General features: G+C 50.6%; 1 protein-coding gene across 1 annotated transcript; it reads left to right on the top strand.

The window, feature by feature from the left end:
* Positions 1–15,039: 15,039 nt before the first annotated feature.
* On the top strand, positions 15,040–18,153 carry LOC120366618 (uncharacterized protein CXorf49-like). Its single transcript, XM_039475666.2, is given in 5 exon segments — positions 15,040–15,745; positions 15,748–16,271; positions 16,837–16,993; positions 17,548–17,624; positions 17,911–18,153. Coding segments are annotated over 5 exon segments (1,707 nt in total).
* Positions 18,154–20,318: the final 2,165 nt, after the last annotated feature.

Here is a 20,318-nt window from a genome sequence, read left to right on the forward strand (position 1 = left end):
CCTTTTCTGTTGGTACCACTCTTGCTGCATCCCATAAGTTTTGGTATGTTGTGTTTTGATTTTCATTTGTCTCAAGGTATCTTCTAGTTTCCCTTGTGACTTCTTTTTCAAAAAAATTCAATAGTTTTAGGGGTACAAATGTTTTTTGGTAACATGAATGGATTAAATAGCGGTGAAGTCTGAGACTTCAGTGCACCCATTACCCGAGTAGCGTACATTGTACCCAATATGCATATTTTTATCCCTTACCCTTCCCACCGTCCCCCTTTCTGAGTCTCCAGTGTCCCTTGTACCACTCTGTACGCTGTTGCATACCCATAGCTTAGCTTTCACATAACGGCATCCAGCTCCATCCAAGTTGCTGCAAAAGACATTATTTTGTTCTTTTTTATGGCTGCGTATTCCGTGGCATACGCTATCTTTTCTTTATCCATTCATTGGCTGATGGGCCCTTAGGGTGGTTCCATATCCTTCCAATTGTGAATTGTGCTGTGATATACATATGTGTGCAGGTGTCTTTTTTGATAGAATGACTTCCTTTCCTTTGCGTAGATACCCAGTAGCGGGATTGCAGGATCAAATGGTAGATTCTTGTAGTTCTTTGAGAAATCTCCAACTGTTTTCCATGGAAATTGTACTAATTTACATTCCTACTGGAAGTGTATAAATGTTCCCTTTTCACCACATCCATGCCAACATCTATGGGATTGCAGGCACGCTCCACCACGCCTGGCTTGCAAGCCATCCAGAAACATGTGGGTTTGCTATGGCCTGCGGGCTGTAGTTTGTTGATCCTTTGTGTTTTGGCTTTTTAATAACGGCAATTCTGGGCCACGTGTGTAATCCCAGCCCTTTGGGAGGCTGAGGCGAGTGGATCACCTGAGGTCAGGAGTTTGAGACCAGTATGGCCAACATGGTGAAACCCCGTCTCTGCTAAAAATAGAAATCTTAGTCGGGCGTGTTGGAGCGTGCCTGTAATCCCAGCTACTTGGGAGGCTGAGGCAGGAGAATCACCTGAACCCGGGAAGCAGAGGTTGCAGTGAGCCGAGATCATGCCACTGCACTCCAGCCTGGGTGACAAGAGTGAAGTTCCGTCTCAATATTGTGGTTTTAATTTGCATTTCTCTGATGATTAGTGACATTGAACAATTTTTCACATATGTATTGTCCATTTGTGTATGTTCGTTTGAGAAACATCTATTTGTGTCATTTGCCCACTTTTTGATAGGATTATTTGTTTTTTTTCTTTCTGATTTATTTGAGTTATTTGCAGATTTCTGGATATTCGTCTTCTGTCGGATGCATAGCTTGCAAATATTTTCTCCCATTCTGAGGATTATGAATGATTTCTCTTGTTTTCTTTATTTTTTTAAATTTTTTTTGCTATGGAGTTTCTCTCTTGTTGCCCAGGCTGGAGTGCAATGGCGCGACCTTGGCTCACTGCAACCTCCGCCTCCCAGGTTCAAACGATTCTCCTCCCTCAGCCTCCCAAGTAGCTGGGATTACAGGCATGTGCCACCATGCCTGGCTCATCTTGTGTTTTTAGAAGAGATCGGTCTTCTCCATGTTGGTCAGGCTGGTCTCGAACTCCTGACCTCCGGTGATCTACCCACATCGGCCTCTCAAAGTGCTGGGATTACAGGTGTGAACCATGGCACCTGGCCGACTCTGATGATTTCTTTTGCTGTGCAGGAGGGTTTTATTAGTTTAATTCAGTCTTATTTATTTATTTTTGCTTTTGTTCCATTTGCTTTTGAGGTCTTAGTCATAAATTCTTTGCCAAGGCCTATGTCCAGAAGAGTTTTACCTAGGTTTTCTTCTAGAATTTTTATGGTGTCAGGTCTTAGATTTATGTCTTTGATTCATCTCGGGTTGGCTTTTGTATATGGTGAGAAACAAGGGTCCGGTTTCATTCTTGTACATGTGGCTATCCAGTTTCCCCTGCACCATTTATTGAATAGGGCACCCTTTCCCCAGTTTATTTTATGGTATGCTTTAATGAAGATCCTCTGGTTATATGTAAGTATTTGGCTTTATTTCTGGGTTCTCTGTTCTGTTCCATTGGTCTATGTATCTAGTTTTATAGCCGTACCATACGGTGTTGGTTATCATAGCCTTGTAATATGATTTGAAGTCAGGTAATGTGATACCTCCAGATTTATTATTTTTGCTTAGGATTGCTTTGGCTATGCAGGCTCTTTTTTGGCTCTATATGCATTTTGGTAGTTTTTTTTCTCCTTCCTTCCTTCCTTCCTTCCTTCCTTCCCTACTTCCTTCCTTCTTTCATTCCCTCCTTCCTTCAGTTCTTCTTCCCTTCCTTCCTTCTTTTTTTCTTTTTCTTTCTTTCTTTTTTTTTTAGACAGGGTCTCACTCTGTTACCCAGGTTGGAGTGCAGTGCTATGCTCATGGCTCATTGCAGCTCAAACGTCTGGTCTGAAGCGAGTTTACCACCTCAGCCTCCTGAGTAGCTGGGACACCAGGTGCATGCCACCATGCCCAGCTAATTTTAACATTTTTTGTAGTGATGGGGTCTTGTTTTGTTGCCCAGGCTGGTGTTGAACTCGTGGGTTCAAGGAACCCCAATGCCTCAGCCTCCCAAAGTGGTGGGACTATAAGCAAGAGCTACAGCACGTGGCCTCTTTTAGATTCTCTCAAAAATGATTTTGGTATTTTGATAGGAGTTGCATTGAATTTGTAGATTGCTCTGGACAGTATGGTGACTTTCACAATATTAATTCTTCCTTTTTTAGATAGAGTCTCACTCTGTAGCCCAGGCTGGAGTGCAGTGGTGTGATCTCAGCTCACTGCAACCTCTGCCTCCGGAGCTCAAGCAATTCTCCCACCTCAGTCTCCCGAATAGCCGTGATCACAGGCACATGTGACCATGCTCAGCTAATTTTTGTACTGTTTGTAGAGACAGGGTCTCACTATACTGTCCAGGCTGGTCTCAACCTCCTGGGCTCAAGAAATTCACCTGCCTTGACCTCTCAAAGTGCTTGGATTACGGTCAGGAACCATTGCACCTGGCTGGCGTGTAGTGGCAAGAGCTCAGCTCACTGTAACCTCTGCCTCCCAGGTTCAAGTGATTCTCGTGCCTCAGTCACCCAAGTAGCTGGGACTACAGACGAGTGCCACCACGCCTGTCTAATTTCTGTTATCTTTAGTAGCGATGGGGTTTCACCATGTTGGCCAGGCTGGTGTTAAACCCCCGACCTCAGGTGATCCTCTTGTCTTAGCCCCCCAACGTGCTGGGATAACAGGCGTGAGCCACTGCACCCAGCCCTTATCTCCATTTCGTGTACGAGGCACAAATATGTTATAACTTGCTCAAGGTCACAGAGGTAGTAAGTGGGTGGTAGAATCAGGACTTAAACTCTGGATATGGGTTTACGTAGAGCCAAACTTGTGCTATGCAACCAATAGAAAACACAGTATGTTGCAATAATAAGTATGCTGCCCAATTCAGAGTGGAAAAAAAGGAAAGTGGATTTGTATATACGCTATAATCACAATTATGTAAAAGATGTATATGAAAGGTTGAAAATTTAAGAAGTCTACAAAATATCTAGAGACATGTTGCTGCAGAACATGAATGCCCAAGCCTGGTTTTTGGGGACCAGTGGATCCAGTGGCTCTGAATCTTTTTTGGGTTATGAGACCGGTATTAGTCAGCTCAGGCTGCCGTAATAAAATGCCACAGGCTGGGTGGCTTGAACGAAGGAAATTTTTCTCACAGTCCTGGAGGCTAAAAGCCCAAGATCAAGGTGCCAGCAATCAGGTTCCTGGTGAGGGTCTTCTTCCTGGCTTGCAGACAGTCACCTTCTCAATGTGTCCTCAGAGGGGGGTTGAGGAGAGACACAGAGAGAGGAGGAGAGCACTTTGGTGTCTCCTCTTCTTCTAAGGGCACCAGTCCTACTGGGTTAGGCCTCACCCTTATTTAATCTTGGTTACCTCCCTAGGGGCCCTGTCTCCAAATGCAGTCACATTAAGACTTAAACATGACTTCTGGGGAGCCGCAGTTCAGTCCACAACAAGAGCTCTTTGAGAACGAGATGAAAGCGCTTTATACTCTCCCTAGGAGACTGCATACACCGCCTCCCACAACCCTGCACACAGTTTCAGAAAGTTCATGGACCCCAGGGTGAGAAGCCCTGTTCCAGGCCGCCTTTCTCTTTTCGCAGATGGAGAAATGGAGGTTCTGAAAGGGAAAGTGCTTTCAGCAGGTTAGGAGAGAGCTGGGTCTTTCCATTCCTGGTCTAGCACTTGTCCTGCCTTACTCTGCCATCTGGTGGGCCTGTACGGAATTGTACAATAACAAGAGACAACCATCCTGGGTGACCCCAGCACACCACAGGTCCTGTGGACGGAGTAAAAGCAGCAGCTGCTTCTCCACTTAAGATGCTCTCATGGGCTAATCTGGCTCCAGCTGTAACTGACAGCAAACGCGATGGATTGCAGTGCTTCCAACTAGTCAAGAGGTTGGGGAGAAGCTGCACCAACTTCGATATCAATCCACGTGAGGCTTGCCTGTGAGGAGACAGAGTGGCCTCTGCCCTGCTGAAGGACAAATTGGAGACTGAGGAGGCACAGCCTTGCACTATGTGGTGGCCTTGACATGGCGCTGCCCCTCCAGCTCTTAGAGTCCTCACTTGCACACTGACCATGAGTTGGCCTGTTAAATTTCTCCGAGAGTTCTTCTAGTTCTCATATTCTGTACTTCTATGACCTTAGCCTGGGAACCACGGACAGTAAAATCAGCTGAGGTGTTTGGGTCCTAGAATTATGGGCAAACTAATTTTTTCCCTCCAATTTCTTCGAATGGTATGACAGAATTAGCGGTAAGGAAAATGTAGTTCAAAGGGAGGAAAAAGGCTGGGCGCGCTGCCTTCACGCCCGCAATTCCGGCACTTTGGGAGGCTGAGGCAGGAGGATGGCTTGAGCTGAGGAGTTTGAGGCTGGAGTGAGCTATGATCGTGCCACTGCACTCCAGCCTGGGGGATCGGCTGGGACCCTGTCTCAAAAAGAAATGTAGTTGAAAAAGATGAAAAACCCCTAATAAGAATCTGAGAAGACCCTTTACTTAAGTAGTAATTTAAAGTTTCAACAGAAGTGGTTCCTTGATTTCTGCTTCTCATTCACCCTTCAGTAAGTTCTTACAGTTGCTGGACTTCTACATAATGGAATCAGAGGATGGAGTGGTTCTTATCATGGGAAATGCTGTTTATCTCTAGGCAGAGGGGTGACCCTGAGAATAGTTGTTTTTGGTTTGTTTGTTTGCAGACAGGGTCTCACTTTGTCATCCAGTCTGGAGTGCAGTGGTGATCTCGGCTTCCTGCCAGGCTGTACCTTCCAGGCTCAAGCGATCCCACCACCTCAGCCCCACAAGCCGCTGGGACCACAGGGCACGTGCCAGCACACCTGCCTGAGTTTTTGTCTTTTTCTTAGAGACAGGGTTTTGGCAGGTTGGCCAGGGTGGTCTGGAACTCCTGAGCTCAAGCGATCGGCCCACCTTGGCCTCCCGGACAGGCATGAGCCACTGTGCCTGGCCCCAGAGAATCGGTGTTCTTTCATTTCGTCAACTGATGAAATAATCACGACATTCTTCCTACTGGACCCTACTAATGCCACAAACCAGTGTGGAGCGTTCACTCAACCCACCCTGGGGGAGTCCAAGACCAGAAACAAAAGCAGGGGAAACGCATCCTGGGATGGAGGCTGACTTTTTGGGGAAATGCCTCTGGCTTTATTCACAAGAAACAATAAGGCCCCAAAGGGCTGCACACTCCAGCCTGCTGCTGTCACTCTGTCTGTTGGGGCCCCATGCCTTATCTAGCACATCAGTGGTCTAAGTTGGGCTTGAGGAGAAGAAAGAGGAAGAAAAGAGTTGCCGGGGAAAGCAGCTGGCAAGGTTGGCGTTAAGATGGAAGTGCCGATCAGGCAAAAGAGATGCAGCCCATCACAAGGACTGCCAACACTGCTTCCACCTTCACTGGCACAAAGGACCCTTTCAATCCCAGCAGCTAACGGTAGAGACGAGGACAAAGTCAGAAGGCACGAAATCACCAGCTGCCTCCACTTGCCTCCCAGCAAACAGCTTAAAACGGCACTGCCCTCACCTGCTGAAATTAATGTATTACGTCGAAGACACATCTTTTTAGATGTTTTTGGTCATTTCTTCTTCTCCAGTTCTTGGGCCTCCACCTCTCAGAATAAGTGGATGGAGAGGTAACAAATCTCCCCTGAGAAACTGTACCAAGTGCATGGCATTCCAGCGCAAAGTCACAAGTCGTGAATGAAAACTTACCACCCAAATGTAAAATATTTACCAACAAATCGAAATTCATTTCACAATTGTGTAAGCATCATTTCTACGATGTGTAGGCAAATCTATGAGAATTTGGAAATAAAGCTGTTGTTCCCAATAAGCGGATATTACTACTCTCAAGGAGGCCTGCTATAAACAGCTAAAATAGTTTTGGTTATCCTTCGGATTACAAAATACCTGTTTAATGCAGTGTTACTATTTATCACTATTTCTTCTCCGCTTATGGTGGCAGGCAACGTACAGAGAGAAAACATCACGATCTATGTGCACAGTTTAATAAAAGATTATCAAGTGCACGTGTACGGGAACGCTCCCCTAGTTCCCAGAGGAGAACAGTGCCAGCATCCCTCAAAGCCTCCTGGGCTGTCCCTGCCTGGTCTCAGCCCCACTCCCACTCCCACTCCAAGGGGAAACCAACATCCTGACTTTTCAGATTGTCCCTTTCTTGCTTTTCTCGATGGTTTTATAGCCTAGGTGGAAATGTATGCATTCTTCAATAAGGTAGGTGAGGGTTGCCTGTCGTTTGAAGTTGCAGGAATGGAATCGTTAATCAGATTGTCCCTTTCTTGCTTTTCTCGATGGTTTTATAGCCTAGGTGGAAATGTATGCATTCTTCAATAAGGTAGGTGAGGGTTGCCTGTCGTTTGAAGTTGCAGGAATGGAATCGTTAAACATGTCGGTGTTGTTACCTGCTTCTCTCACTCAATGTTATCTTCGTAAGATTCACTCCTATTATTCTGTGGAGGAGTACTTTGTCCTTGTCCGACGCTGAAATAGTATTCTGTTATATGAGCATACCACCAACCTACTGATCTCGTCCTGTGGAAGTTGCAATTTTCGTTGTTTCCCATGTTTGGAACTTGAACCGGAACTACAAAAATCCTACTCTATAAACCCTTGTCGGCACGAGTAAAGGAGTCCCGAGAGGGACGTGTAGGCTGCTAAAAGCAGGTATTTAAAGGAGTGTATTAGTCTGTTGTCACGCTGCTGATAAACACACACCCAAGACTGGGAAGAAAAAGAGGTTTAACTGGCCTTACAGTTCCGCATGGCCGGGGAGGCCTCAGAATCATGGCGCGAGGTGAAAGGCATTTCTTACATGTTGGTGGCAAGAGAGAGGGAGGAAGAACCAAAAGTGGAACTCCCTGATAAGCCCATCAGATCTTGTGAGACTTCACAACCACAAGGATAGCAGGAGAAAAACTGCCTCCCAAGATCCAATTACCTCCCCCTGGGTCCCTCCCACAACACATGGGAATTCTGAGAGATACAATTCAAGTCCAGATTTCAGAGGGGATACACCCAGGCCATATCTTTCCGACCCTGGCCTCTCCCAAATCTCATGTCCTCATCTTCCTTCCTTCCTTCCGTCCTTCCCTCCTTCCCTTTTTCCCTCCTTCCCTCCTTCCCTCCTACCCTCCTTTCTTCTTTCCTTCTTTCTTTTGAGATGGACTCTCGTTCTGCTGCCCAGGCTGGAGTGCAGTGGTGCGATCTCGGCTCACTGCAACCTCCACCTCCTGGGTTCCAGCGATTCTCCTGCCTCAGCCTCCCGAGTAGCTGGGACTAAAGACATGCACCACCATACAAGGCTAATTTTTTTTTTTTTTTTTTTTTTTTTTTGTTCATGTTTGCCCGGATAGTCTCGATCTCTTGGCCTAGTGATCCACCCACCTCGACCTCCCGAAGTCCTGGGATTACAGGCTTGAGCCACCGCGCTCGGCCTGTCCTCACATTTCAAAACCAGTCACTGTGCTCAGCCTGTCCTCATGTTTCAAAAGCAATCATGGCTTCCCAACCGTTCCCCAAAGTCTGGACTCACTTCAGCATTAACCCAAAAGTCCGCAGTCCAAAGTCTCATCTGAGACAAGGAAAGTCCTGTCCACCTATGAGCCTGTAAAATCAAAAGCAAGCTGGTTACTTCCTAGATACAGTGGGGGTACAGGTGTTGGGCAAATACAGCCATTCCAAATGGGAGAAATTGGCCAAAACACAGGGGTTGCGGGGCCCATACAAGTGTAAAACCCAGCAGGGCAGTCCAATTTTAGAGCTCCAAAATGATCTCCTTTGACTCCAGGTCTTACATGCAGACCATGCTGGTGCAAGAGGTGGGTTCCCATGGTCTTGGGCAGCTCTGCCCTGGTGGCTTTGCAGGGTTCAGCCTCCCTCCTGGCAGCTTTAACAGGCTGGCAGTGAGTGTCTGCAGCTTTTCCAGGAGCATGGTGCAAGCCGTCAGTGGATCTACCATTCTGGGGTCTGGAGGACAGTGGCCGTCCTCTCACAGCTCCACTAGGTGGTGCCCCAGTAGGGTCCTTTGTGGGTGCTCTGACCCGATCTTTCCCTTCCACACTGCCCTAGCATAGGTTCTCCACCAGGGCCCCGCCCCCATAGCAAAGTTTTCCCTGGGCGTCCAGGTGTTTCCATACATCTTCTGAAATCCGGGCAGAGGTTCCCAACCCGCAGTTCTCGACTTCTGTGCACCCACAACCTCAATACCTCATGGAAGCAGCCAAGGCTTGGAGCTTCCACCTGCTGAAGCCACAGCCGGAGCTCTACATTGGCCCCTTTCGGCCATGCTTGGAGAGGCTGGGACACAGGGCATTGAGTCCCTGGGCTGCACACAGCATGGGGACCCTGGGCCCGGCCCAAAAAACCACTTTTTCCTCCTGGGCCCCTGGGCCTGTGATGCGAGGGGCTACCTCGAAGGTCTCTGACATGTCCTGGGGACATTTTCTCTGGGGTCTTGGGGATCGACATTAGGCTCCTTGCTACTTATGCAAATTTTCTGCAGCTGGCTTGATTCCCTTTTAAAACTGAATGCTTTTAACATCACCCAAGTCACATTTTGGATCCTTTGCTGCTTAGAAATTGCTTCGACCGGGTACCCTAAATCTCCTCTCTCAAGTTCAAAGTTCTGTAAATCTCTAGGGCAGGGGCAAAATGCCTCCAGTCTCCTCACTAAAACATAAAAAGAGTCACCTTTACTCCAGTTCCCAACGAGTTCCTCTTCTCCGTCTGAGACCACCACAGCCTGGACCTTATTGTCCATGTCACTATCAGCATTTTGAGCAAAGCCATTCAACAAGTGTCTAGGAAGTTGCAAACGTTCCCACAGTTTCCCGTCTCCTTCTGAGGCCTTCAAAGTGTTCCAGCCTCTGGCTGTGACCCAGTTCCAGAGTGGCTTCCACATTTTCTGGCATCTTTTCAGCAGCGCCCCACTCTACTGGTACCGATTTACTGTATTAGTTTTCACACTGCTGATAAAGACATACCCGAGGCTGGGAAGAAAAGAGGTTGAATTGGACTTACAGTTACACAAGGCTGGGGAGGCCGGAGAATCACGGTGGGAGGAGAAAGGCACTTGTTACATGGTGGCGGCAAGAGAACAGGAGGAAGAAACAAAAGCAGAAACTCCTGATAAACCCATCAGATCTTCTGAGACCTATTCATTATGAAGAGAATAGCAGGAGAATGACTGGCCATGATTCAATTACCTTCCCCCGGGTCCCTCCCACGACACATAGGAACTCAGGGAGCTAGGTTTGAAGTTGAGATCTGAGTGGGGACACAGCCAAACCACATAAAATAGGATAGCAAATGTAAAATATTTACCAACAAATAGAAATTTATGTCACAATTGTGTAAGCAGCAATTCTACGATGTGTAGGCAAATCTATGAGAATTTGGAAATAAAGCTGTTGTTCCCAATAAGCTGATATTACTACTCTCAAGGAGGCCTGCTATAAACAGCTAAAATAATTTTGGTTATCCTTCGGATTACAAAATACCTGTTTAATGCAGTGTTACTATTTATCACTATTTCTTCTCCGCTTATGGTGGCAGGCAACGTACAGAGAGAAAACATCACGATCTATGTGCACAGTTTAATAAAAGATTATCAAGTGCACGTGTACGGGAACGCTCCCCTAGTTCCCAGAGGAGAACAGTGCCAGCATCCCTCAAAGCCTCCTGGGCTGTCCCTGCCTGGTCTCAGCCCCACTCCCACTCCCACTCCAAGGGGAAACCAACATCCTGACTTTTCAGATTGTCCTTTTCTTGCTTTTCTCGATGGTTTTATAGCCTAGGTAGAAAAGTATGCAGTTTTCAACAAGGTAGGTGAGGGTTGCTGTCATTTGAAGTTGCAGGAATGGAATCGTTAATGGATGTCAGGCACCGAGAAGGGCAGCACGTCTGCTGTGCAGTAGTCCTGCCAACGTTGTTCAACCTACCTGAGTCTAACCACAAGGAAGCCACTAGACAAACCCAAGCTCCAGGGCTTCCTGACAACAACGGCACTGGCTTCCAGCACACTTCACACATTGCTTGAAAGCACACTTTAAGAGACACTGAAGCGACTTGATGGGCCGGGAACCACGGCTCAATACCCGTAATCCCAGCACGTCAGGAGACCTGGGCGGGTGGATGGCTTGAGATTAGGAGTTCCGGAGCAGCCTGGGCAACGCGGTGAAACCACGCCTCTACAAAAAATATTTTAACAATTAGCTGCACATGGTGGCGTGTGCTTGTAATCCAAGCTACCCAGGAGGCTGTGGCGGGAAGATGGCTTGAGCCTGGAGGTCGAGGCTGCAGTGAGCTGGGTTTGTGATACTGCATGCCAGACTGGTCAAAAGACACCTGACAAGTAAAGGCAAAGCGTGATGTTTGGTTGGAAAGAGAATTTTGTTAGAAAGCAGCTATGAGGGATACTGTGGGACTATGGGGACAGTCGGAAAATGTTTCATGTCATCGTACAGTAGAAAACTGTGTTGTCTCAATGTTACTTTTCCTTAGTGTAATAATGGCATCACGATTTTGTGGCAGGCCATGCTTTCTCGTAGGCGATACATGTTGCAGTCTTTAGGAATGATGGATCTTAATGATTCAATGGATCTCAAACCCTCCACAAACAATGAAAAATACAAGCATGCACACACACACACACACACACACACACACACACACACACAGAGAGAGAGAGAGAGAGAGAGAGAGAGAGAGAGAGAGAGAGAGAGATGAGGGGTGGGATAGAGGAAGGGATGAAACAAATGTGAGAAAATGTTAACAATTAGAGGATCCAATTGCAGAATATACGTACTGGTGCTCCTTGCGATTTCTGTGTGACTCTCCCGTGGCTCCAAAACTTAAAACAAATACTATCTGGCATGAAGGGGGTTATTATGGACCATTTCATTCCAGTTAGTTCGAAAACAAAGAAAAAGGTCACCAATCACTAGGAAACAAAACCTGCCAAAACAGACATGAGAAGAACAGCCACCCTGAACCGTTCCAGAATCATTGCAGAAAGATGTCAATCCTCAAAGGCGTTCCATGAATACACTCCAAGACTCCCCACCACATGCTGGCAAACATCCTAGGAATACGCATCTTTCCTCTGACGCAAACTCATGCAGAAAATTGAAAGGGAGGAGCAATTGAAAGGGAGGAGCTCACCGTGTAAGCTTGGCATACCAAACCCTGCAAGGACATGGAGAGAAACACTGCAGCTCAATCACAGGCTCATGACATAGAAGCAAAATCAGAACCAGAATCTTAGCACACAGAAGCCTACAGGATAGCATAAGGAAAATACCTACTATGTCATGACTAAGATTGGCTTCATCCCAGAAATACGAACTTAATTTCCCTTCAGAAAATAAACTGCTACAATTCTCCACATTAACAGATTCGAGGATAAAAACAAGCTCTTCGTGTTCACAGAAGGTATTAATTAAATGTCAATATCCATTTAAGATGTATTACTGACCATTTTTTTCCTAAAAAGTCAGGACTATAGCTGACTTTTTAGGGAAAAAAAAATGGTCTGTGGGCTCTAATTTACACAGAGGTCTATGGGATTTTGTAAATGCATAGGGCTGTGGAAACAGCAGCACAACGTATATATAGATACAGGGCATCACCATCCCTTCCAGGTTCCCTGGCGTCCTCTGGTAGTGAACTCCTAGTCTTAACCCTCAGACTCTGGCAACCACCAGTCTGTTTTCTGTTCCTAGAGTTTTGCCTTTTCTAGCATGTCATATAAATGGAATCATACAGTACCTGCATGTGTGTTTGGCTTCCTTCAGAGAAAGACATTCAGACCACAATTCTCTAAAGGTGCAATGTACAGGTTCATGACCTGGGTAGTAGTTACCAGGCTTGATCACCTTACAACCGTTTGTCAAACGGCCAGCTTCTGAGTTCTCTCCGTAGGTGCGTGTGTATGCGTGTGCGTGTGTGTGTGTGTAGAGTGCATGTGTGTGTATTGTGTTTCAAAAATATTATTTTGAATTTAACTGTCTCTGACATCTGTATCTTGGTGAGGGTTATTAACTGGGAATTACTGATCCTTTAAAAGGAAGTGAGTGATTATTGGAAGAGTCAGCAGAGTGATTACTTCTGGGGTGTGCAGGGGCTAAGTAGTGATAGGGTGGGGCAAACTGGAGGGTTCCAAAGGCTGCCAACCTTCTGTTCCTTGCTCTGCATGGGAGTGGCCCAGACTTCAACATTGTTCAACCACAGGGGCTCCATTCATGCTGGATCATGTGAAAGGGGCACCCTGGAATCCCGGAAATAGAGTTGGCACGGCCACCCTGGCAGCCACAGCCTACATGACCTTAGCTGGCAAACACGGGTGCTGGCTTCATCTTTCGAGGAAACGGATGATGAAAACATGTGTGGGCGAATGTTCATTGCAGCACTGTTTACAATAGCAAAGACCTGGAACCAACCCAAATGCCCAACGATGATAGACTGGATAGGGAAAATGTGGTACATATACACCATGGAATATTACGCAGCCATCAAAAACGATGAGTTCACGTCCTTTGTAGGGACATGGATGAACCTGGAAACCATCATTCTCAGCAAACTGACACAAGAGCAGAAAATCAAACACCGTATATTCTCACTCATAGGTGGGTGTTGAACAATGAGAACACATGGACACAGGGAGGGGAGCACTACACACTGGGGTCCGTTGGGGGGAAATGGGGGAGGGGCGGGGGGTGGGGAGGTGGGAAGAGATAGCATGGGGAGAAATGACAGATACAGGTGAGGGGACGGAAGGCAGCAAACCACACTGCCAAGTGTGTACCTATGCAACAATCTTGCATGTTCATCACATGTACCCCAAAACCTAAAATGCAATAAAATAAACAAACAAATAAATAAATAAATAAAAGAAAACATGTGTGGGGGAAAGGACACGTTCTCGGTGTGGAGGTTGAGGACAAATGTGCATGAGGTTGTTCGAGTTCACCAAGGAGTGTGTTCCAGGTGGGCTAAAGTCCATGGCTGTTACTCACCATGGCCACTGTGATCCTACGATTGCCATCTCCCATCCCCGTGTGCGGTGCCCTGGGCCTGCGCCACGGCCTGGACGGCCATCCTTGGGAACTCTGGCTGGTGGGCGTCCGAGGAGACTCACACACCTGCGGCACTAGCTGTAGTCAGAAGAGGACACGCTCTTTTCTGCCGGCAGAGGGAGAGTTCCCATCTGGAGATGTCCCTGTGGGAGCCCTGGCACCTGGTGCAGGTGGGATTCTGCTCAGGGCACCGCCACTGTGGCCTCATCAAGGGCAGGCACGCAGCTCGGCAGACCTCCGGAGCCCGTCCGAGCTGAGTGGCAGGACAAGGCAGGAGGAGGGGGGTCTAAGACTCTTCAGGCCAGGTCCCACATTCCTCTTGGTGGGAGAGGAGGCTTGAGGGAAAAGTAAGAGGCGGGCACTGAATGAGGGGAGGGACTGGACCTCCTCCTCTCCACTGGGGCCCAGATGGATTCCGCTAATCCTCGGAGCCTCGGATTCTGCACTTATTTCCCCTAGAAGCGGAAGGCTCTGCCCGACCATGGCCTGGGGCATACCTGTTAGAGCCCCATTACTGTGCGGGCGGCGATCTGAAAATGGAACTGAGTTGGTGTGCTGACAGGCGGGGCTGGCAGATCTAGCCACCGAGGGATTGGTTCACGACTCCGGACTCCGTTCGTGAGCTTCACCGGCCCCGCACCGTGTCGATCATGGCCCATTACCCCCGGAGCAGCGCTTGAGGCTGGAGTTCTGTCCCCACCAGAACCCACCTCGATGTCTCTGTTGGCAAAAAACCAAAGCTGGAGAGTCCCTGACACGCGTCTTCCCCTTGACACCAGCCCGTTGTGTTACTGGGCCAAGGCTTTGACCCTGACATGGTTCTTGAGAATTGAGCGCTCCTCTGTGCGTCGGGTGCTTTACGTGCATCACGACATTTACTGTCCCAAACTGATGAGCTGCGGGCAGCTCTCCCCTAGACCCCCTTCCAGATGGGACCCTGGGGCTCAGAGACGTGGCTCTCCTTGGAAAGTAGGTGCCCGGCCAGAGGCGGCAGGACAGGAAGAAAGAGTTGGATCGAGAGCTACAGTGCGCCCTGGCCCCAACACCCAACCAGAGCGCAGCCACCCAGTCAAATGACCCGTGTGGCGGTAAGCCAAGAGCCTCTGTCACGATTGGTTAAAGCCCAGAGGCCTTGCCCAACAAAGGGTGCGCTGGGAGAGGGGACCAATGAGAAGGCGCGAGGCCGTCGTCTAGGGCACACGGGAGCCACGCTCTGTCTTCTACTTCCACCTGGGGTGAGCGTCACTGTTCCTGTCAGGTGACCCGCTCGGCTGGGTTCTGCTCTCCCCTCCCGCCTTCCCCCGTTACCAGGACGACCGTCTCCCCACAGCCCAGGCTGCCCGAACTGGCGCCATGAGCTCGCCTGACGAGGTGCACGTTTTGGGGGCCCATTTGTACCTGGAGGGTGGCGAGCAGGCTGGCGCCCTCATGGTCAGCCCCAGAGCCCCACGCGGCCACGGCCACGGCCCGTATTTCGGGGTGCTGCACAGCCGCAAGGGCGAGGGCAAGGGCGAGGGCGAGAGTGAGGGCGGGTTCGCAGATCCGGGTGGCATCAGTGTGGAGTCAGACAGCGAATTGATAGAGGAGGGAAGGGTGATGCTCTGGGGCCGGGAAGCCCCGCCTGGCACCCCGGTCGACGACCAAGGGGACGCTGTGGACTACTCGACCTACCTGGCCGAGGAGCCAGCCACCATCGTGTCACCCACCAGCGTCCAGGGACACCCGTCCCCAGAAGGCGCCGCTGCCAGAGGGTCCGCTGACAACTGGGCGGGACTGGAGGTCGGTCCCAGTGAGAGAGCTGCACTGGGCCCCAGGCCTGGAAAAAGGCATCATGCCTCGGCCGGCCCTCTCCACGTCACTGGTCCTGGGGCAGGCCCGGCCTGGCAGCACCTGCAAAGGGGCTCGAAGAGCAGATGGAGAGTCCGCGTGGATCCCCAGCAGCCCTCCGCGAAAGGCCCCGCCGTGCTGTCTGTGGAAGACTCTGATTCCACAGATGAGAGCTGCGACTTACGGACGATGAGGGTGGGCAGTCGCCGCAACGGAGGGAGCCAGGCCAAGCCCAGAGCCCCAAGAAAACAGCAGGCACACGGAGGCACCGCCAGCAGAGTTTCCCGCCGGCGCCGGGCCCTTTCCTGACCTCTGCTCCGCGCGGACTCACTCCACTTGTGGAGAGGCCGGCTGTGGGAGAGCTGGAGACCTCTTCCTGGAAGAAAATGCAGAGCTGGGCCCGGGGAAAGGTGGAGGTCAGGCCCAGCTGCTGAGGAGCTGTCACGGCAGGGGCCCCGCCCCGGGGCCCTCGGAGGACGAAGATGGCCCAGGAGAAGAAGCCCCAAGGAGGTGCCTCTCAACTGGCCCCGGGGAGAACATTTCCTATCCGCCCAGAGAGACTCTCAGCCACTCCCCAGGAGCCGGCCACCTTCCCGCCATTCTCAGGTGTGCGGCTGCAGGGGATGTCCAAGAAACCCCAAAAGCCTAAGCACAGCAGCCCTGCCAGGAGGAAAGCCACAGGAAGTAGGACCAGGGAGTCCCAGGCTGCGGCCAGAGAGGATAATGGCCCACATAGAGATGACGTCCCGGGGGCCCAAGTGAGTAAACCCTTCTCGCCCTCCTCTCCCTCTTCAAAGTCGTCCTCCTGTGTCTCCCCCCATGCCTCCTCTCTTCCAGCACACACCTGTTTACCCATGCCCCCTCTGTCCCTTGCTCAAGGGTTGTCATCGGGAGCCCAGGGACACTAGAATGCCCGATGGGGACCTTTGTCATAGGGGTACAGGTTAAAGGGGTACTTGCTGTGTGACGGGCAGGTCCTGCCTCCTCCCCCAGACAGGAGCTGGGATGGAAGGCAGGGCTGGCAGCTGGTTTGGATGGGGCGGCCCCTTCAAGTGTGGGGCACAACCCCGGGCCGTCTAGGCTCATCAGCTTCCTGATTCCTCCTTCCTTAGCTGTTGCCCGAGCTGGCTGGCAGGGGTCCCAGACTACCTCAGTGTCCCCAGTGTTTTCCCAGGCTGGGCTCTGCCTCCTGGCCTGAGGCTGACTGAGGGAGAAAGTGCTAATGAGATTAGGCTCCAGAGTCTCCACCGTACCACAACCCCTCCCGACGTGTACTCACCGCGCGCCCCCACCGCCAGCGCGACTCCGAAATTTCTGTTTTAGCCTCCCCAACAGAGGCCAGGGCTGTCTTGCCCGTCCACGCGTCTTGGAGACTTCAGCAGTGGCCAGACCAACATCAAACCTCCACAAGTTCCAGGAACTTCAGAGCCCTCGGCCTACAGCCTGGGAGGCCTCCTGCTCAGACGCGGTGCCCGCTCCGGTGATCACATCTCACCGGTTTGATAGGGGTGGACGGGAGAGGGATCGGGGAGGGAGGGAAACCTCTGGCTCTGTCGCTTCTGGGGGCTCAGCCTTGTTCCCAGGCTTCCCTTCCCACCCAGGCTGCTGTCCCATGGGAAACGGGCTGTCGATGGGGCTGGCTTTAAGCCACCTCGTCGTCTCTGAGTGGGCTTTGTGTGATGAGGGCTGCTTTGGAGCAGCGCCCCAAACTCCAACTCTGCAAGGAGACTTTCAGCGGCACTGAGCCCTTTTCTGTTAAGTCCTGCTCAGCCACACTGGCCGTCCCTGGGCCTGCCTATGGCTGCTGCGCTGCTGGCGTCCAACCGGGAGTCACAATGCAGGGGGTCACAGGTGCAGCACATGGGCCCACACTGGGGAACACGGAAGGCGGTCCCACAGGGAAGGTTGGAGCTGCTGGGCAGAGCAGGGCCAAAGTGTTGCCAGCAGAGGGTGATGCTGCCTCAGGTTAGACACCGCCAGGCCCTTTCCTCCTCACTGGGAGAGTTAGAAGCTGGATTTTGTGTTCTCTTTCAGGTGGCCAGCAGCCAGCTGTCCATCCTCCAACACCGGAAAGACAGCAGCCACCCCCCGGAGCCCAGGGATGTCTCCGGGTAATGCTTTGTGTAGCTCCTGGAAATAGAGGTCCACACTATGTGGTGGGATCCGTGTCCAGGTTAAACTGATTTCTGCATCCCCCCACACCCATGCCCCAGACTCCACCTCCACACCCCACGGAGGGGAGGTGCCTCTTTTCGACTGAGGGTTCCATGCCAACCCACCTCACCAACGGGCTGCAGACTATGGCTGCTGTAAGGGCTGGGGGAGAGAGGGAGGACAGGGAGAGAGGGGCCCAGAATTGACTAACCATTTCTCTTCCTCCCGTGTCTGGCGGTCTAGTGCATATGGCTGCAGAGGGAAATAGAACATCTTACAGAGCGGCTAGGTCTGACGGAGCCCTGGCTGGGGCAGGGATGGGCAGTGCTGTCTTCCTGCAGGTGCCGAGGGTGGGGGTGGGGTGCAGGTGCAGACCGCATCACCGGGACTGACTTTCCTCTGGGGAAGAGAACCAAGCAGGCCCGGCCCTGGAGCCTTCCGTGCCTTTCCAGCCGAGGGTGTGCACAGACAGCAAGGGTCGTCTGAACTCCATGTACACTTTGTCCATGAGTCCCAGAGATCTCCTTCTCTTAGGGCCATTAGAGATACCACGTGTGTTTTCCCTTTAACTGCTGCCTGGTACGGCTTGTGCGGTTTTTGCTTGGTGGCTGGCGTATCTGTCTTGGAAACACGTTCTGAACGGTTCTGGGATGCCCCAACACCTCAGAACCACTTTCCCGCTTAGAAGGCATTTCCACACTTAATTCAGATGATGGGTGGGTGAGTCAGTCCCAGGGCTGCTGGAGTTTCATGTTGCAGGGCTAGGCGGTTGGTTCCCCATGGGAGCAGGGGGTGGCTTTCTGTTTCACTGGGTCTAGAGTGCCCGGTTCTGCCTCTCGTTTCAGGAGCCGTGAGATGCTTTCTCAACAAGTTTAAAGACTTTTGAAGTGAGTGTTGAACACATCATGCCCCTTGCCACAATCCCGGTAGCATAGGAGGGCTGTGGGCTGGCCCTGGCTGGGGGTCGGTGCCTGAGCCTCTGTCTTTCACAGAATGGAGTCAGTCTTCCGATAAGACAAGCAGCTGCTGGCTTTGGAGCCCCAGACCTGTAGCCAAGCTGCTTTTCTCGGTATCCTCTTCCACCAGGGCTGCCTCCCTTCCACTGCATTTCACCCTTCCTGATGCAGTTCAAAGCAGTTTCAAATAAAATCGTTCTCATATTCTGTGGTCTGTGGTCTGCCCTCTCTGCGATTGTTGGGAGTGTTGGGGGGTGTGGGGTGTTGCTCCTTTCCCTGGCGCTGGAAGAACAGTTCCCCTGGAACTCTGCGGTGGGCCCTCTCCCTGCAGGGCGCCTGGGCCGGCCTCTAGGCAGCAGCCCTGCACTGGGGCTCACCATAGTGCCCTAGGTCCAGGTGCTGTGGGGGCCCTGTCCGGCCACAGGAGCATTTTCTCCCTTTCCTGGACACGCCCTGCTCATGGTCCCTCCTCTACTCCTCCTACTTTGGGGTCTCACAGGTCCCCTTCTGCAGCACTGTTCTCCCTCGCCTTCAACCTAGAATTCTTTCAAGCATTTCTCTTGAAGTGGAGCATGATGTTCATTAAACTTCTGTACAGGGCGCTGGAAGACACTCTCATGGCATCTTGCAGCATCTCAGGTGGTAATGCTCACTTGCCTGCCACTTACCTCCTGCTGTACAGCCCAGTTCCTAGCAGGCCGCAGACCAGTTGCAGTCCACGGCCTGGGGGTTAGGGACCCCTGCTCAGGAAGGTAAGAGCCAAAGGCAATTGTAGTGCCCGCAAAGAATTCTACCAGGTGCATTAGGAGATGGCTTAACACCTTTGGAATCCAGGGTCCTCTGGTAGAAGGACATTCTACCGAACCTGCAGGCCAAAGTTTCTGTGCATGTAAGGGGCTTATTTTAGGTAGCCCAGGGGTTGTGGTCCTCCACTTATGAACCCCAAATATGTCTGGGGTAAGACATGGAAGGAGAGGGAAGATTGTTGGGCATGGAGAATTGTCTCTGAGATGCTGCAGAAGAGGCAAGAGAGTCACCCTTGTGTAACACATAAGAATTACAATAAAGAATTGAATTTTGATCTTTTTCATGGACTGGTAATCTACATGACATATACTAAGAATGTAAAATATTTGAGTAAATTAATTAGTAAATACTGTATTAACATAATGTAAGAGACGAGGAGACTACTAACATTAATGATAATTTCGGGTATAAAAAAGCAAATATGTAGGTATGTTATTCTGAGGGTCTAAAAATACATTATGTCCGGCTAATAATGTAAAAAATTTTCCAGTTCTACCTAATTTTGATGGAGGACAATAATGAATTTTTTTTTCAAAATTGAGGCATTAAATGTGTTCCAGGAAAAAAAAAAATCATGCTTTGCATTTAGTTGTCAAGTCTCTTTTGAGACAGGATCTCCCTCTGTCTCCCAGGCTGGCGTGCAATGTCGCAAACCCAGCTCGCTGCAGCCTCGACCTCCAGGCTCAAGCCATCCCACTTCAGCCTCCTGGGTAGCTTCGAGTAGAGGCACACGCCACCATGCGCAGCTAATTGTTAAAATATTTTTTGTAGAGGCGTGGTTTCACCGCATTGTCCAGGCTGCTCCGGAACTCCTAATCTCAAGCCATCCACCCGCCCAGGTCTCCTGACGTGCTGGGATTACGGGTATTGAGCCGTGGTTCCCGGCCC

This window comes from Saimiri boliviensis, chromosome X (assembly GCF_048565385.1).
Source record: "Saimiri boliviensis isolate mSaiBol1 chromosome X, mSaiBol1.pri, whole genome shotgun sequence".
NCBI lineage: Eukaryota > Metazoa > Chordata > Mammalia > Primates > Cebidae > Saimiri > Saimiri boliviensis.